Here is an 18,013-nt window from a genome sequence, read left to right as displayed (position 1 = left end):
AACCAACCAAAGAAAAACAAATTATAGATTTCCGAAATTCAGAAATTTTAATTTAGTAGATATGGAGTGAGATGTAGAAATTTGTTTAACATGTTTTCCTAGTATTTTGAATTCAGGTAGTCTTCAGAACATACTTTGAGAGATAACTGGAAAGCTGGATAAATCAAGGATTCACTTAGACAGGTTCTTTATTCTTAGGGAGACACTTCTCAGGGACAATTCACTGAACTTACTGGGAGAGCAGAAGAACCATTTCCCCCATTGATCATCATTTGGGACCTTTTTATTTTTTTATTCACTTTTGAGCTTATTATCTAGTTTCAAATCTAGTTTTTAAAAAATCTTATGTGGCTTTGATTCATTAGATTTTCCCCAACATGTTTTCTGTGTAAACACTTTGAAGCTACAGTAATCATGTCAATAAACACCACCTTGATTCTGACAGCAAAAGAAAATCACAAATCCTGCAAAGTATCTACAGTTATTTTAAAAAACAACAACAACAAAAAACTTGTAACTGGGTGCTTTAAAAGATGAAATTAAAGGTTGTAAAAGAAAAAGTTCTATATTCCAGGTAATTTTTCCTTGAGGGAAAACAGGAGGAAGCACATGATTGCCATGACTTGTTTCACAGTCTCTTGCAATAAAAGGAATGTCTCAACGACTATTTGAGGTCAGCAAGAAGGATGTTTTTTTTTTTTCTAGAGAGAGAGAAAGAGAATTTTTAATATTTATTTTTTTAGTTTTCGGCGGACACATCTTTGTATGTGGTGCTGAGGATCGAACTTGGGCCGCACACATGCCGCGCGAGCTCGCTACCGCCACATCCCCAGCCCCAAGAAGGATATGTTTAATAGAATTTTCAGGCAGATGTCCCACCTGCCTGCCCTGCCTTTCACTGGGGACCTTTCTTTAAAGACAGAAAGGCACATTGTATAGAGAGGCACTTTTGTGAAATGCAGCAGGCTCACACACAACCTGGGCCTCTGAAAGGAGAAGCTAAACTATAAGTGCAAAATGAGAAGAAATAAGAGGAATAAATTTAAAAACCTGACAAAATAACATTGTTCTTGAAATGAACAGGTGGGTATATGCAAATAAAGCAAATACAGCAAGATGCTAATTGTAGGATCCTGATAGTGAGTATCTGGGTGTTGTCTCTATAATGCTTTCAACTTTTCTGTGTGTTTATACCCATTTTTCCAATTCTTGAAACAAACTCCAGTGTTTCCATTTACTTGTATTCCTCCAATTATGTGTTTGATTCTTTCCTTTGGCATTTTTTTTCTGTTTTTCCGATTGCTCTCTATTTGGTTGGAACTCAAATTCTCTATTATTTGCTATACCATCTCTAAATTTTAATTTTCAAAATTCTGCTGAAATGTTAATGCTCTCCCAATGGGATAAAAATCTCTTCCATCTCCATAGCGCTGTTTTTTAACCTTCCTATTGGCACAATTACTTTCTTTGTATTCCCAGTTAACTATTTCAATATCCCAGTTATGTTATAATGTCTATGAGGATAGAGCTGTGCTTTTTTTTTTTTTGGTGTATCTCTATAAACATACTAATAAGCAGTGAAGATTAGATGATTAAATTTTGCTTTAGTTTCACCTATAATTTTTATAATTAAGATTCAAATCAGCTTCACATTTCTACTTGAATAAACTTTCAGATGCAAGAAAACTAAACATATTACAATCTGAATCCATCTTCTCCAGTAACCCATACATGAATTTGCAGAGTGATTTTTCATCCTTCATTTTTAGCTCCACCCCAACCAATTAGCTGCTCTGAAGTATGTTGTTCTTCAAGACAAAAACCAGTATCTCCAATTATGTTTATTTTCACCAGTGTGTTGTAGAGAAGTAGGGAGCCCCAGTCTCTTTATGTTTGCACTATTCAAAAAAGCTGTCTTCTTTGGGGCTGGGGTAGTGGCTCAGTGGTAGAGTGCTCACCTAGCATTTCTGGGTTTGATCCTCAGCACCACATAAAAATAAATAAAATAAAGGCATTCTGTCCAACTACAACTAAAAAATAATTAAAAAAAAAAGCCTATCTTCCTGCCACAAGATTCTTTTTCTGTAATCCTTATATACCATGACACTACCAGGTAAATACTTGTAAAAACTCCTTTAATTATGTCACTCTTTTCTTTAAAAGCCTTCAATGACACCTTGTTAGTCCAAAGTTTGAAATGCTCTCCCACATCCCCAGTACCTATAGAAATTTCCCCCATTCTCTGAAGGATAGTTTGAATTGCCATGCTTTTTTTTTTTTTCCATGCCTTTTAAAACAAGGATCTTCCATCCCTATTCTATTCTACATCTCATAGATGGCATCATCCAAATACCATAGACCACATACTACCTGATACATTTGTCTTACATGTGCCCTACTACATAGTAAGTTCTTTGGGGTTATAGGTCATATCATAAACTGTTTTACACAGCTCCCAGCTCTACTATGGGCCTGCAGGTTCTAAGACTACAACTTAAAGTGGAAAGCAACTAACCATAATGCAATATTAGGCAAGTTTTAGAACATTTCAACATATGGATTTATAAAGGTAAGTATATATAAATATACATATATATGTGTATATATGAAATAAAGGCCAGAGGGACTATCTAATTTTATCAGGAGAAAAAATTATCCAGGCACCAAGCAAAAGAAACCTTGAAGATGATCGTATCTGCTCATAAAGAGACTTACCTTGGACTACAAAGTAAGTCAAAAGATGCCAGGAATAGAAAATGTACCTTAGCAGGAGAATTTCATGTTTTGAGGTCAGCCTCAGCAACTTAGTGAGTCCCTGATTCAAAATAAAATAGAAAGTGATGGGAGTGTTGCTTGGTGGTTCAAGCCCCAGTACAAACAGGAAAAAAAAAAGTGTGCCCTAGTTTATTTATATCAGTACAAAGCTTAAGTAAACAATATCCCAAAGTTGGAGCCAAGGAGTATATTTTTTTGCAAGTATGTTCAGACATTTCCTGAAAAATCTCCATATCCTCTAGGAAAAAAAAATCCACAATTACTTTTCCAGACACAAATGGTATAACAATAGTTAATGGTTCTCAAATACTATTAAAAAGGGTGTGGGTATAATCTCTACATAAATTCTTTTTTCATTCAGATAAAAAACTGATCATAGGTCAAATTTTATGAAGCTTTAGAGAAAAATGCTGGCTAATACAGTGCAAAGAATTCATTCATATGGAAAAGTCCAGTATAAACTAGAGTCATACTTATCTCATTGTTGGCTATTTGTAACACATCCCATGGAACTGTTTTATTTCATAATTAAATATGGGGGGGTTAATAAAGATTCAAAAATTCATTATTATAAACAAAATAGAGACATTTTTGTTTCAAAAGAAGTTTATTTTATGGAAGACTTAAATACAAGCTTTCTTAAATAATAGTTTTCCATGTCTATAACAATGATTTGCTTTTTGAACACCTTTTTTAGGTATAAATCTTTGATATAAATTCAGTTGTACTATATTTTTTAGGATATTATTCAATAAGCTTTTAGAAAATGTAAGGTGACCATTTTGATATAACACAGAAATAAAAAAGAAGCAACAATGTCCATATTTGTGCTGAAATTAAAAAATCCTTCATTGTACGTTACGTTCACCTTTTCTGGTGCTATTTAGTATATTAATACAAGATGTAGCTGTATTAAACTTGGTTCTTACATGTCCAACCTCTCCTTATTCCTTAACAACTAACTTATTCCTTAACAACTTATTCCTTAACAACTATGTATGAACTGCTGGTATAACTTAACCCAAATTAAGAGTATTCTAGCCACTGATGTATCTCCATATTAATTCAGAGAATATTGAGAATTACTCAGCCTATACAATAGGCAGAGCATTAAAGAAGTACTGTGAGAGATAAAATGTTTGTACTATACTAAGTCTATCTACCACAATTCAGTTTCTCTGCATTATTACTTGTACTCTTGAAGTTAAGATATGAAAATACAAAAAAATTAAAATCAAAGTACTCAATCTCATAAAACACATTACAACTGTCAAGACTGGCACAAGGATAATGCCAAGGGAGATAGAGGTAATCTCTACCTTCAAAAGAGATTGACTTGAGCTAGACATGGAATAATGATGGACTTAGAGGACAGCCTCAGAGGGCAATTTAGGTAAGGGTAAGACCTAAGACAAATATCCTTAGGGCCACACTGGAAAATTTCTGTACAGGAATAGCAGGAGAAAAGATTAGAAAGTTAAACTATAGCCAGGTTATAAAACATAAACTAGTCTTAAAAGTCTGGACTTCATTATGAGTAACAGTGGTTTCTGGGATTGAGTGTATGCAAGAACTGCATGGGAGGTGGGAGATTAGTGACTGACTAGACACATTTTTGACTCTTGAGATTCTTCCTATCCTTTACCATGCAGTACTGGGGATTGAACCAGTAAAGCACCAGGGGTGCTTTACCTCTGAGCTACATCCTCAGCCCCCTTTTTAATTTTGAGACATGGTCTTGTTAAGTTGCCAAAGTGGCTTTGAATTTATGATCTTCCTGCCTCAGTCTCCTGAGTTGCTGGGTGTTATGGCTTGGATGTGAGGTGTCTCCCCAAAACTCATGTGTGAAACAATGCAAGAACATTCAGAGGTGAAATGATTGGGTTATGAGGGCTTTAACCCAATCAGTGAATTAATCCCCTGATAGGGATTAGCTAAATGTTAACTGAAGGTGGGCCTACAGTGTGGTTGAAAGAGATGGGCCATTAGAGGCATGCCTTTCAGGTATACATTTGGTGAACAGAGCTTAGTTTCTGCTTCTTGATTATGGTGTGTGCAGCTTTCCTTTGTCACACCCTTCTGCCATGAGTCCCAAAGAATGGAGTCAGCCACCTATGGACTGAGATGGCTGAAAACCCTTATTCCCAAAATAAAAAACAACAAAAAAACTTGTTACTGTTTACACCCTGCAAATACCTTTACTTAACAATGCATTTTTCTTGCTCTTTCTCTGCCTCTCTGATATCTCTAGAATCTCCAATCACCTCTCATATTTTGCCCTTTTTAAATGTTATTTCTCAAGATTCTAATTTTGGTTTTCTGTAGTTCTGAGTGATTGCACTGGGAGCCTTGATACCAACCTTAGAAGTTTAATCTTTGTCCTCATGATAAAGAAGAGTTATGAAAGTTTCTAAGCATTAGAATATTACAGACATGTTCTAAGAACACTTCCTTGGAGACAGTCTGTAGAAAAGAGTTAGAGATAGGAACAATAGGAGGGAAAATTAATAGGGAGACTATCAACATAAAGACATTTTAAACTAGGCGCGGTGGCACACCCCAGTAATCCTGTAATCCCAGTGGTTTGGGAGACTGAGGCAGGAGGCTCGAGATTTCAAGGCCAGCCTTAGCAATTTAGCAAGGCTCTAAGTAACTCAGCGAAACCCTGTCTCTAAATATAATATAAAATATAAAAGTCATCACCAAGGTATGGTTTCAGAATGAAAATGTTACTTTTCTAGTAGTTCTTCCCTTTCAGAAACTAGTATTTCAATGAATCAATAGACAATACACTTCTAAATACACTGAAGTTTCATAATCAAGTACAGTTTTTTAATTATATAAATTTCATTACATTAGGTCCTCTGCAATGTTAATCACAGATAGTAAACATCTGACATGACACTGTTCTCTTATAACACCAACATTTCTTATTCTCCAAAATAAATGGCATAGAATTCTATGATATATGATCTTGATATTTGATGTTTAATTCCTTCATTATAGAATCAACAAATTACTAATTTACAAGTCATTAGTGTAGATATTATTTATAAATGGCATATCTTCTGTTATAATGTGAACTAATTAAGGAGTGGTAAAAGTGTATTTCATTTTAATTTATGAGTGTATTCAAAATATTAAAGCCACATCTATTGTCTTTACACAATATTGTCATAATTAAACCCAGGAGGTTTCTAAATTGACAGATAAAATTATTATTATTATTATTTTAGTTGTAGTTAGAAACAACACCTTTATTTTTTTATGTGGTGCTGATGATCGAACCCAGGGCCTCGAACATGCAAGGTAAGTGCTCTACCGCTGAGCCACAACCTCAATCCCCCCCCCCCCACGTCCCAAGATAAAACTTTTAAAAAAGGAATTGTATCCTATTTGAAACATCCTCAAATCTTAACAAAGAAGATGCAGAAGGCTCCTAAATTAGATGCAACCCTACTTGCATTTAATTTAGTAAATAAACCAATTTATGGACTACTCCTTAAATAATCCACAATGAGAGACAATAAGCCTTTCCCAAGGTCAATTTCAACTTTAGCAAGTTTCATTACAAGAAAGGTTAAAAGAAGGAAATTATTCCTCCCTATTGTGTGACCTTGGGAACATTATTTAATGAGGAGTGCTATCCTCATTACAGATATACCCTGAAGATAAAATAAGAAACATATTGAAGGTTTTTGAGCACCTTGAGTCAGAAGAGCTACAGAGAGCCAAGGCGAAGTTATTTTCATATGCCTTTTCTTTTGTCTTTTCCCTCTTGCAAATGAAGGAAAACTGAACATCACCTTGTGCTTAATAACTCTTTGTGTACTTGAAATTGCTATTCTCCACAAGTGTCTCAATCAAGTTTTTAAAAGAGAATTGCTTGGACTATAAAATAGCAATCTAGGGCTGTGAGTCAGCATTTTACCTAGACATACAATCAAAATGATTTAAAATAGGTAATACAATCTTTTGGCAAGACATATACATCTCCTTGGAGAAGCTTTTCAGAAAATTGGAGTTTGCAAGTTTATGAATAGTTTATTACATTTCAATAAGTGTATTATGAATCAATAAAGTAAAAGTTAAGGACAATGAGCTCATTATCAAGCCAGTTATTGATTCTCAAGTTCCAAAATAGAATAGTGCAGGAAGGGTAGAGAGAAAATGGGCTATTGTGTAATAATTAGAAATTTTAAGTGTATTAGGAACAAAAACCTACGGAAATTATCACATAAAGGAATTTTTAGTGGCTACTTAAGATGTTTAAGTTAATTTCTTCATCTTTTTGGTAATCAGAAATATTTAGTTTTCACTGTTAAATAACATCTTTTAAATCAGGTCATAGAAGTATGCAAAAACCACATATTTATTACCTATTTTTAAAATTTTTATTTTTTTTACATGAGCTCTCTTATTATTATTATTTGCATTACAATTCTTACCTTTTACAGACTCATTTCTTCTAAGAGTTTCTCGTGTATTTTCCTTGAAAAGTTTACTGTGTTAGCTGTTATCTTACATCATTGTCATAGTCAGCGTGAGGTGCCACAACAAAATATCATAGGCTGAGTGACTTAAACAATAAAATTTTTATTTTCTCACAGCTCTACAGGCTAGAAATTCAAGATCAAGGTAACAGCATTATCAGTTCTGATGAGGGCTCTCTTCCTAGCTTTGTATATGTCTTGTGGTCATCTAAAAGACATATACATCTCCTTGGAGAAACTTTTACTATATCTTCACATGGTGAGAGTATAGAGAGGTAGTTCTCTGGTATTTCTTTAAAGACACTAATCCCATCATGAGGGTCCCACCCCCCAAGTCCTCATCTCAACTCTAGTTACCTTCCAAAGGCCTCATCTCCAAATATTATCACAGTAGGGATTAGTGGTTTAACATATAAATTTTGGGGGAGGGCACAAATATTTAGTATATTAACATTTACCAACAGAAAAATTGACAATGGTTCCAAATCATTAAATCAATACAAAACTGATTAAAAACAACCAATCAATACAAATCAACTAAAAACAACTTCCTGAGAAAGCTTCCCTTTTTCTTCCTTGTATAGCAATCTAATTCAACAAGAAAGGAAATTCCTAAAAAAATTTATGAACTCAGTAATTTAAACCAAAGATAGAAACTGAGACATACATGGTTTTGGTGAACACTGAGAAACAGAGCATTAATCTCTCTTTGTGAATATGTTTAATAAAAACAGCTATGAATGTTTTATACCTGATTCCTATATCAACTAAATACTTTTTTTACTTAAAAAAAATTTTTATTGACACATAATAATTGTACATATTTATGAGGTACTAAAGATTATTAAAATAATCTAAAGCATTTAGATGTCCTTGGAAAGTGATATAATGTACAATAACATTTCTACATTACATTCTCATAGATAGTATTAAAAGGAATAGTAAGTTACATATTATTTCATTCAAAATATAGAAAACTGAGCTGGGAAGATAGCTCAGTGGCACAACATGTGCTCTGCATGTGCAAGGCCCTGGCTTTGATCCCTAGCACCACACACACAAAAAAAGAAAACTGAAATAAAAGTTATAATTGGTTTGTGTTGGATTTCACCTCAACTTTCATACAATGACTTTTACTTTTAGTACATAGTACATAAATTTGAGGGTATAAAAAATGTGTTTTTCTTAATTGTACACATTACTTCATTACAAAATAAAATGTATATAATCTTTAAAATATAGTTTAAAAGGCTTCTTTAATGATCATCAAGTGAATAAACAAGGATTTTTCAAATACTTGAGTGGAAGGATGGTAGAAAGCAGGACAGAGTGACTGAGCTCCAGAGTTTAGGTGACTTGACAAGGTCATCTGATTAGCATGTTGCAACTATTTACCGTACCCAAGATTTTCTTATCTGAAAATGCTATACATTAGTATATTCAAGAGACAAAGGGGAAGAAAATCTAATTATAGTCCAGGTCATTTTATATCACAAAATAGCTGTAGGAACTAACTTTTAATTTCTCAAAACTCAATTAGGTGTGTGTATGGTCCATTGGTATCCAGCTTTAATACCTGCCTGTTCCCATAAGTGCCATGTTCCACTACAACCCCAGCTTCAGTGCACTTACTGTTTGTAGCTAATTCTTTTTCACAGAGAGATACAAATAGGGAATAAAGTTCTAACCCTTCTTCTTTTCCACAGTTGGAGTGATACTGCATATTTCTTCCTTTTACTCTACCACCAAGGGTGGCTTGAGGGATGATAAGAATGTCTCCAGGTAGATCCAATACAGAGACGTGCTTGCCATTTTCTGTCTCACTTAATTTCACATTTAATAGTGTATTAACTAGATGGGGAAGAAAGACAAAACAATTTGAAGTGAAAAACAAACATGAAGAAGAAACATTAATCTTTTAGTTAGCAAATCTCATGTTGAAAACCCAGTTTGTTAGCTCTTGCTCCTAAACCACTCTCTATTTAAATTTTAAAAAGTGCTTCACTAAACTAAATGAGCATGAAAAATAAAGCAAATTTCATGGAGAAAACTGCATGATGTTTAAAATTTGACTTGACAGCTAAGATTATCTAACAATAAGTCATCTAGAAAGTTCAAGAATTAACTGTACAATGAAACCTTAAATATTGTTGTCTCAGGGGATTACATGGCAAAATTTTATCTTCCTGTTCCTTTTATTTCATAAGCAGATCCCACTGGAAAAGAACATTATAAATCCTTCTCAGAAAATTCTGCTCTGTAACAAAATTAAAATTTTAGTACACTGGGGCTGGAGTTGTAGCTCAGTGGTATAGCACTTGTTTAGCACATGTGAGGCACTAGGTTTGATCTTTAGCACTATATAAAAATACATATATAAAGGTATTTGTGTCTATCTACAGTTAAAAAATATTTTATTTTAAACTTTAAATTACCTAGAGTTTTAAGATATGACAAAGCTTCCAGGTTCAATCTCATTACAAAAAAGCTGAGTTTATAGTTTCATAACCTTAAAGGCACAATTAACATTGACTAACCATTTTATAAATATAACCCATGCTACTAGCATTATCTTTGTATACATACAATAAAACAGTGATATTTTATAGCATTTATGAGACTATAGCTAATAAGTGTCAAAACCACTATAAATATCTAAGTGTAGCTAAACCCTACAGTTAGAAAACCTTTACACCTCAACATTGACCATTTTCAAAACAATAAATAAATGTCTAAAATAGACTCAGTATCTCCCTACTTCTATAAAGGTATAAATGAATTCTGCTTGCAAAGAAAAGTTCTAAGACAACAAATGATAAAAAGAAACCTTTCATTCCTGCCCTCAAATCAGATTTTAAAAGGTATGCTTCCTGTTTTGAGTAGTCGGTGATTTTGATTACAGGAGGATTTATAGGAAACATTAGTAAGGAGTTGGTATGGTGATCCTACTCTAAACATTATAAAATTAACCTTGTAAAAAACTGCCAAGGTAAACACCCAGAGAAATTCCCAAGCTATGCTTTAAGAACCTTCAATTTTCACTTAACAATCACTTATTTTTAAATGCCTTTACTTTTGTCTATTACAAATCAAACTTTACTATATAGCCAGCAATCCTATTGACCGCTTCTAAGGAAACTATAACTATCCAGAGCACTTCTTTCCAATGAAAATCACTATCCAGCTATGCAGGCCTCTGGCTACGGAGAGACTAAGTAGTCAATTTTGGAATAACAGGCAATGGGATGTAATATAATTTATTACACTTCCCCACACCTCCCTCTACTGGTTATTACTGGGAATTCAATACTGAAGGTATACAAATATGTATATATAAGTACAATACAAATGCAAATATAAGTAAGTAGAATTAAAATGAGACAATGCATTAAATGAATGTTGGAAACTCAAAGATCCTAAGACAGATTATCAATCAAGTATCCTCAATGATGTATATGGGAATCAAGCTTTGAGAGATCCCTGGATCTCAGTTCAATTATACTAAAGATGAATTGAAGACCATTCTACATATCTCTATATTGGATATGCTATTTCATATTTTAGGATATAACTAGTTATGTTCATGGGATGAAATATTAGATTGGAAAGATCTGAATCTATGTAATAAATATGAGGTGAGATTTAAGAGAATCCCAAAACATTGGCTTACTATGCCTCCTGGAATACAGGGAAATACAAACTAATGCTATCAATATGGATGCATTTATTTTCCCTGTAACTCAGACCATCAGAATGAGAGTCATACAGGTCTTTACTGTAAATCATGAAGTTTTGTGTTAGATTATTCACTAAAAGAGTAAAGGCAGGCCTCCTAAGCATTTTTAATTCACCACAATCTTATACATGTGTTTAAAGTGCACTCACAATTGTAGACACAGACAGAAGCACATTGGATTTAATCATTATAAAACAAAATAGAGCTTGAATTTGGTGGACTTAATTTGTACTGTTATGATAAAGATCTATTTACAACTGGAGATGTAGCTCAGTGGTAGAGTGTTTGCCTAGCATGAACAAGGCCCCCTGGTTCAATCTCCACTACTGGAAAAAAAGCTAACCAAAACAAAACAACCCCCCCCCCAAAACATCTCTATGAAACAACTTTAGAAAGTCAGCTTTAAGTCAGAACAACAAAATATTTTCTCATTTTCTTCTTAAACCCTTTTAAATTTCCTTATTATCCTCTGGATTCAAATTTCAAACTTAAAAGTTACTAGCTTTCCATCTCACTCATCACAGTCCCTTCTTCTTCTTCTTCTTCTTTTTTTTAATTGTTGATGGACACAATAACTTTATTTTATCTATTTTTTTTTTAAATGTGGTGCTGAGGATCAAACCCAATGCCTCAGGCATGCAAGGCATGTGCTTTACCACTGAGCCACAACCCCAGCCCTCATCACAGTCCCTTCTTAAGTATAGTTTCATGCTTTGACATAGTTGTCAAACATGTTTGATATATGAATATAAAATTCCCTTCATTAGCTTGACTTTTTGTCAAGCTATTTGTCCTTGAGTTCTATTATGTGAACCTCTTCTGGATTAACTTCTGCAAGCTTCAACTACTCATTTGTGTAATTTCATTTTTTCTTTTTAAAGCTTGAGACAGGGTCTTGCTATGTTGCCTAGGCTGATCTGAAATGTCTACACTCAAGCAATCCTACTGAGCAGCTGGAACTGCAGGTACATGCCACTGTGTTCAGCTTATACTTACTAATCCAAATAATGGGTGCTGTCCCTCAATCTTAGGAATAGTTCCATTATTTCATATCTATGAAGTACACACAAACACACACATACGCATATTTGTTAGAACTGCATTTGAGACATGCTGCATTGAGACAGCATGTTAGTTGATTTGATACATCTGAACCTATATAATTATCATAAGGAATATGAAGTGCTATGAATTATCCAGGATTTTCAAAAGTTGCAGGCAAAATTTTTCAGAGGTCCTTAAACATTTATTCTGCTTTCTATGGAGCCAGAAGAGGTGTGGCTGAGATAACACTGAATTCAGTTCAAGAACCAGAAGAACTGTATTTATACATATTCATACAAAGAAGTACATAAATGATCAATGTAAGTTCTTTGATAACAGTGATGTAAATCTGAACTGTCCAGGTTTGATGGGACTCATTCTGTATATACAATGTCATACACTGCTTGTTATGGACTCTTCTGTTATCTGGGGATAATGGAAACTATATTAAGAAATACAGCATCTGTTTCTCCCTATGTGGCCACCCTGCTTCTAACAACTTTCTGTATCCTTGGCTGAACTGTGTGTCTACTCTTCTAAATCAACCTATAAGCCATCTGAAATGTTGTAGATGTTTTAAAAGAATTCTACCATACATGCACACTTTAAATTTTGCAACAGGCAAAAAAATAAGCCAACAATACTACACAGAGTTGAATAATAACATATATTAGGACAAATAAGATTGTGCTTCTTGGTTGGGGATGTAGCTCAGTCGTAGTGCTTTCTCAGCATGTGCAAGGCCCTGGGTTCAATCCCCATTACCAGGGGGAAAATAATTGCGCTTCTCTCTCTCTTTCTCTCTCTCTCTCTCTCTCTCTCTTTTTTTTTTTTTTTGGTCTATTGCTGTTCTTTCTCCATCTTCAAAAAAAGAAAAAAACATCAAACACATACCCATTTTTGGAAGAAGTTCTTTATCAGCTCCCTTGAAGAAGCACACATAGATCACTAATCCTCTCTGAATCTATAAGAAATCATCACAGAAAGCTCAGATTAGAAAGAAGTCTATACAGAGCTGTAGAGGTAAGTGAATAAAATTTTATAACTGTTACAAACTTGGAGGTTCAAATCAAAGAAAAGAAAGAAGACTTACAATAGATTTGATTTCTAAATGAATATACGAGAAAATGAAATATTTTAAAGTTTCAATCAAAATTATTTTTCAAAAAATTACACTTAAAATATAACCAACAGGGTTGGAGTTGTGGCTCAGTGGTGGAGCACTTGCAGGTGCTACGGGTTTGATTCTCAGCACCACATAAAAATAATAAATCAAATAAAGGCATTGTGTTCATCTATAACTAAAAATATTTTTTTAAAATACTACCAACAGCAATTTACCTCTATTAAAATCAATAGGACTTTTAGACAGCCTCCTCCCTAGTAAGTAAGGATGACAAACTTAAGAAATATTTATATATCAGGGCCCATTTATTCAACATCAAATGAATTCATACTCTATCAGATAAGAGATAAACAAGCAACGTGTAACTGATGTCTTTTTATATCATCCTCTTTATTCCCCCTAATGCACTTACTTATATAGTGAAAACAAGGTATAAATTCCAGGAAACCCTGATTATTTTTTGTTATTGTTGTTATTGCTTTAAATATAATTATTAACATTTGTTAATAACTTCTACATGACAAGGTTGGTTGTTATCAGGAGTATAAAAAATAGCTCTTGTAAGAGACCATAAGAATAATTTTGATTCTGCTGCTGAGTTAACTGTTCAACTTTCGATTCTATGTATTAACTTAATTAAGGAGCCTCATTGACTCTAGAAGTTATTATGGAGATTAAATGAGTTAATATTTGTAAAGTGCTTAACACAGTGCCAGGTTCATAGTAAATACTACCTGTTTATTATGAGAATATATAAATAAATTTAAAGGCAAACACACAATTTATTTAACATTTTAACTTCCAAAGCACTTTACAGATAGGACTGTTTTATATATGATAGGACTCAACTTATCTGTTAATTGTATTAACATTCAACTGTATCTTCTGGGCTCTATGTGTTATCTAAATGGTTTTCTATGTAAATATAAATGCAGCTCTGTAATCATACTTGATTTACCGGAAAAGGAGTCATTTTTAAAAAATGCACATATGCCCCTGGATCAAAAGCAAGAGCCTCCCATGCATACCCATAATGATGGGTTGGCAAGCTACACTACTATCACAAGCCTTTTCACTGAGCTCAAATCTTTAGCATACACCGCTGTACACTTGCAATGTCAGAATTAAGCACCTAATAATTCCCAGAAACAGATACCTGTTCTTTCCAGTAACCAAATTACCTCCTCATTATTTTCTTTTTGTTTATTCCAATAATAGGTCTGAAGTTATAATATATAGATTCCTTTTTTGGGATGTGTGTGTGGGGTGGGGTTATGGCTCAGCAGTAGAGTGCTTGCCTCAGACGTGCAAGGCCCTGGGTTGAATCCTCAGTACCACATTACAATAAAGTTATTGTGTCCAAATACAACTATAAAAAATAAGTATTAAAAAATCAGATTCCTCTTTTCAAGTCAAAGTCACTTTCCTGTAGCTTCTTTGTTACAAAACATTTCAAATATGAAGAAAAGTACAGATAATTCTCACAGTAGCTTAAAAATGTTCAATTCCCAGGAAGAAAAACATTAAATTTGTGACAGCATAGTTCCACATGAATGAAACTAAGAACAAGCAAAGCAGCTTTCAAATCTTTCAACATCTAAAAGGCTATTTCTAAAAAAGAAAAAGAACTTTGATAATAGACAGGGTAGAGGAGGTGTGAGAAAGATGAAAGAATTTATGCTTTCTCACCATGTAATCACTTGTCATCTCTTTAATATAGTTGTGTGTGGGAGAAGGGAAGTCTTTAAAAATAGCTTTTAAAGTTTATAAACACAAACTGATAGCTTGGAAGGCTGCAATAAAATATCTCTGATTTTGCATAAGAAAATGTGGTGTGAAGAACATAAAAAAAATAAAGAGGCTCAGAAATACTCTAAATGATAAGTTAGAAGTTTACAGTGCTAGGAAGCAACAATTTAAATAGGTGAGTCTCTAGATAGAAATATAAAACCCACACAATTTCAAATATGCATGAGAAATTAAAACCTCAACAAAAGGTTACAACAAAAATAAGAAATAGGAAGAAGAATTTCTGAAGAGAGGTGAGAATACAGGAATTTTATGCACATAAGAATTCCCAAATTAGCATAGGATAATAGATTCTGACTTAAAAATAATCACCCACGCATCATAGTTCATGTGTAGTGTTTAAAATAATGACTAGAATTGTTAAGAAATCCTAGGTCTGGGCCCCAATTCAGAGATCAGTGTGAATGAAATTTTACTACATTAAAGATTCTGAGTATCACCCAAAGTCTTAATTATGGACTTCCCCGGCTTATATTTTAACTTTCTCCGCATATATGACTAAGGACTTAAAAAACATTTTACTTGTTTTTGCAATGTAATGGGAGACAGGACATCAGGAAAAGGCAGGTACGCAAGTAGGGGGAATTCAACGTAAACATTTCATAATTCTTTGGAGGAAATGTGTTTGATAACAGTGCAACATTATTATACAAGGAGTGATCTATTTTATGTGGAAATTAGTCAAATTCAAATAAACAAACAAAAAATGTTTCTTGGGTTGGGGACTGTAATTCTTTTTTTTTTTTTTTTTGTAATTCAGTGGTAGAAAGTTTGCCCAAGCATGGGAGAAGCCAGGGTTCGGATCAACCAGCAGGAAAAAACAAAACAACAAAAAAAAAATAAAAATAAAAACTTTCTTGAAACAGAACTGTGTCTTGGAAAATATCATTTCTGTGCTAAGGTCAAGACACAATCAACATAATAAGGTGGGGCATAAATCAAAGTAGATCTAAACTCTTGAAGCAAGCTAACTTACACACTTGAACCAGTCCAGCTCCGCCCAGGCCAGAGCAGCAGGGCGTCTGAGACTACTAGGCCTCTAGTCCAGCGAGCTCAGGTAGGCGGACTGAGAGAGGTTCAAAGGAACGCGGTCTCTCCAGTAGAGAGGCACTTTCTTCCTGGTCGGAATGTCTGGCGCCCAGAACAGTGGTGCTGGACAGAAAGGTAAAGCGCAGCCAGGAAGACCGCCGGGGCAGTGTCTGGCGCACCGGCCCCAAGTCCGGCGCAGCGCATAGCACAAGCCGCGGTACCTAGCTGCTCTCCAACTCGGTTCCGAGGAGGACCCGTGGGGGCGGGGACCCGAGTGACAGAGACAACGCGTAAAGAACCGCCCCTGAGCGCCGTAGGATAACGACAGCTGCCGGGCCGACGTTACCTCCACCCACTGGGCCGCAGCGTCCCCCTCAGCTGGGCGAACTTGTAGTCGCGCGTGCAGGCACTGCTGCAGAAGCGCCCGAGCCTGAGGCGTCCGGCAGCCGTCAGCCATGGCTCGAATCCGGGATGCTGTCCTTGGGATTCAGGCCGCGCGCCGATTAGGCCCCGCCCCCGGGAACTGGCAGGAACGGCGAGGGGGGCGGGGCGACGGAACAGCCCTTGCCTTCCGCGGCTCCGCCCCCTGGAAGACGAGGAAGGGGCTTTGGCTAGGGTGTCCCGGATGTGCCGGCTTCAAAAATAGCCCTAAGTCCCTCCGCAGAACCTATCCAACTCTGTATAAGGCGCTTAGAGTATACTGTTAAGCGACTGGATCTCTTTCCATCTTTTCAAGAAACATTTTCACTTCAGAAAGCTTAGGCTTCCAGATGTTGAAAAATCTGCTTAAGTCCTTATTATGCTCATTATGAAGATAAATAGAATAAATCAAATGAATCTCAAAGCAAGCAGAGATGGAACTAAAAGCTATAAATCTTTCAGATTTTTTCGTACCTCAATCAATGAAACAATGTTGCTTCCTCTATCAAGAATGCTGCCAAATCACTCTGATTCCACAGTTGCAAAAGGGTACTGTCATGCTATGTGAATATACATTTAAGTATCGATTCTTTAGGAAATATCCTTGATAGCAATATTCTTACCCGAGGAAATGTGATTGTTATTAAGTTATTTAATCTGCTACTAATACAAAAATAAAACAACATATGATGTATTTATTAATTCTGTGATGCATTTTCTGTAAGTACATATTACAATGTAAATAAAAGTAAACAAAAGTTTGATTTTCTTTCCCACACAACACATTCCTTAAACTTGCATCAGATTAGCATTTATTTCTACAGGCTTGGAGGGTTCAGACAAGAAATAATAGTGTTGCTCTGATGGCATTACCTAGGTCATTGATTTGGACCCAGTTGGCACAATATGCCTATACATTCGGGTCTGTTCTAGAAGATGACATCACTGACGGGTATTGGTATCCCTACAAAGCAGTGTGACTGAAGAAAATAATCCATGCATAATCAGTGGTCCTTTATGCACAAAATTGAAGCTGCTTTTTGCTTGTTATCCTGAAGGCTGCCTTACGCTTTTAATAAAAACAAAAAAGCAAAATCTCAGATTGTCTCAACTGCTGAAATACAGGGCTTCCAACATTTGTTGATAATTACGCAGCACAGACACGTTGAATTGCTTAATGTCTGCACTTTTATATCATTAAAACTATTGAGTCTCTATTCTTACTCAATCTCAGATCCAGATTTTATATCTGGAAGGAAATTTACCTAGAGAATGCAGCCATGACCTAGAATAAGAGAGGACTTTTGTGTCTATTTACATACGGTTGCAGGAGATAGAAATCTATTGAAAATAGCAAAAATGATGCCAAAAATCTTCCCACAAGGAGGGCCTGTAATAAATTGGAAGCATTTCCTGTGAATGAATGAAGTTTGGTTGGTAATGGTTAGATTTTCAAAAATCATCAACTGCTTTAAATCTCCCCATTGGATAAGAATCACTGGATGTTGTGGTAGGTAATGCAAGTTTGTGACTCACTTATTCTTTCCTCCTACCGGCAGAGGGCAGTAGAGTAAGCACCCC

General features: G+C 34.9%; 1 protein-coding gene across 1 annotated transcript; it reads right to left on the bottom strand.

The window, feature by feature from the left end:
- Positions 1-7,351: 7,351 nt before the first annotated feature.
- Positions 7,352-16,545, bottom strand: Dtd2 (D-aminoacyl-tRNA deacylase 2). Its single transcript, XM_005322662.5, has 3 exons — positions 16,359-16,545; positions 12,943-13,012; positions 7,352-9,119 (listed from the first exon to the last, which is right to left on the bottom strand). Exons 1-3 carry the CDS (start codon positions 16,467-16,469, stop codon positions 8,794-8,796), a joined length of 507 nt encoding a protein of 168 aa, XP_005322719.1. The 5' UTR covers positions 16,470-16,545; the 3' UTR covers positions 7,352-8,793.
- Between the last annotated feature and the right edge of the window lie 1,468 nt (positions 16,546-18,013).

Source organism: Ictidomys tridecemlineatus, chromosome 5 (genome assembly GCF_052094955.1).
Source record: "Ictidomys tridecemlineatus isolate mIctTri1 chromosome 5, mIctTri1.hap1, whole genome shotgun sequence".
NCBI lineage: Eukaryota > Metazoa > Chordata > Mammalia > Rodentia > Sciuridae > Ictidomys > Ictidomys tridecemlineatus.
This window is presented reverse-complemented; position numbering and strand designations above follow the sequence as displayed.

What these genes read in the sequence shown, in the direction of transcription:
- Dtd2 (XM_005322662.5), bottom strand. Translation starts at nt 16,469, where the DNA reads ATGGCTGACGGCTGCCGGACGCCTCAGGCTCGGGCGCTTCTGCAGCAG. An exon ending in CTGCGGCCCAGTGGGTGGAG is followed by an intron (nt 13,013 to 16,358) that starts GTAACGTCGGCC and finishes GATTTCTTATAG; the next exon opens with ATTCAGAGAGGATTAGTGAT. An exon ending in AGAACTTCTTCCAAAAATGG is followed by an intron (nt 9,120 to 12,942) that starts GTATGTGTTTGA and finishes TTCCCCATCTAG; the next exon opens with TTAATACACTATTAAATGTG.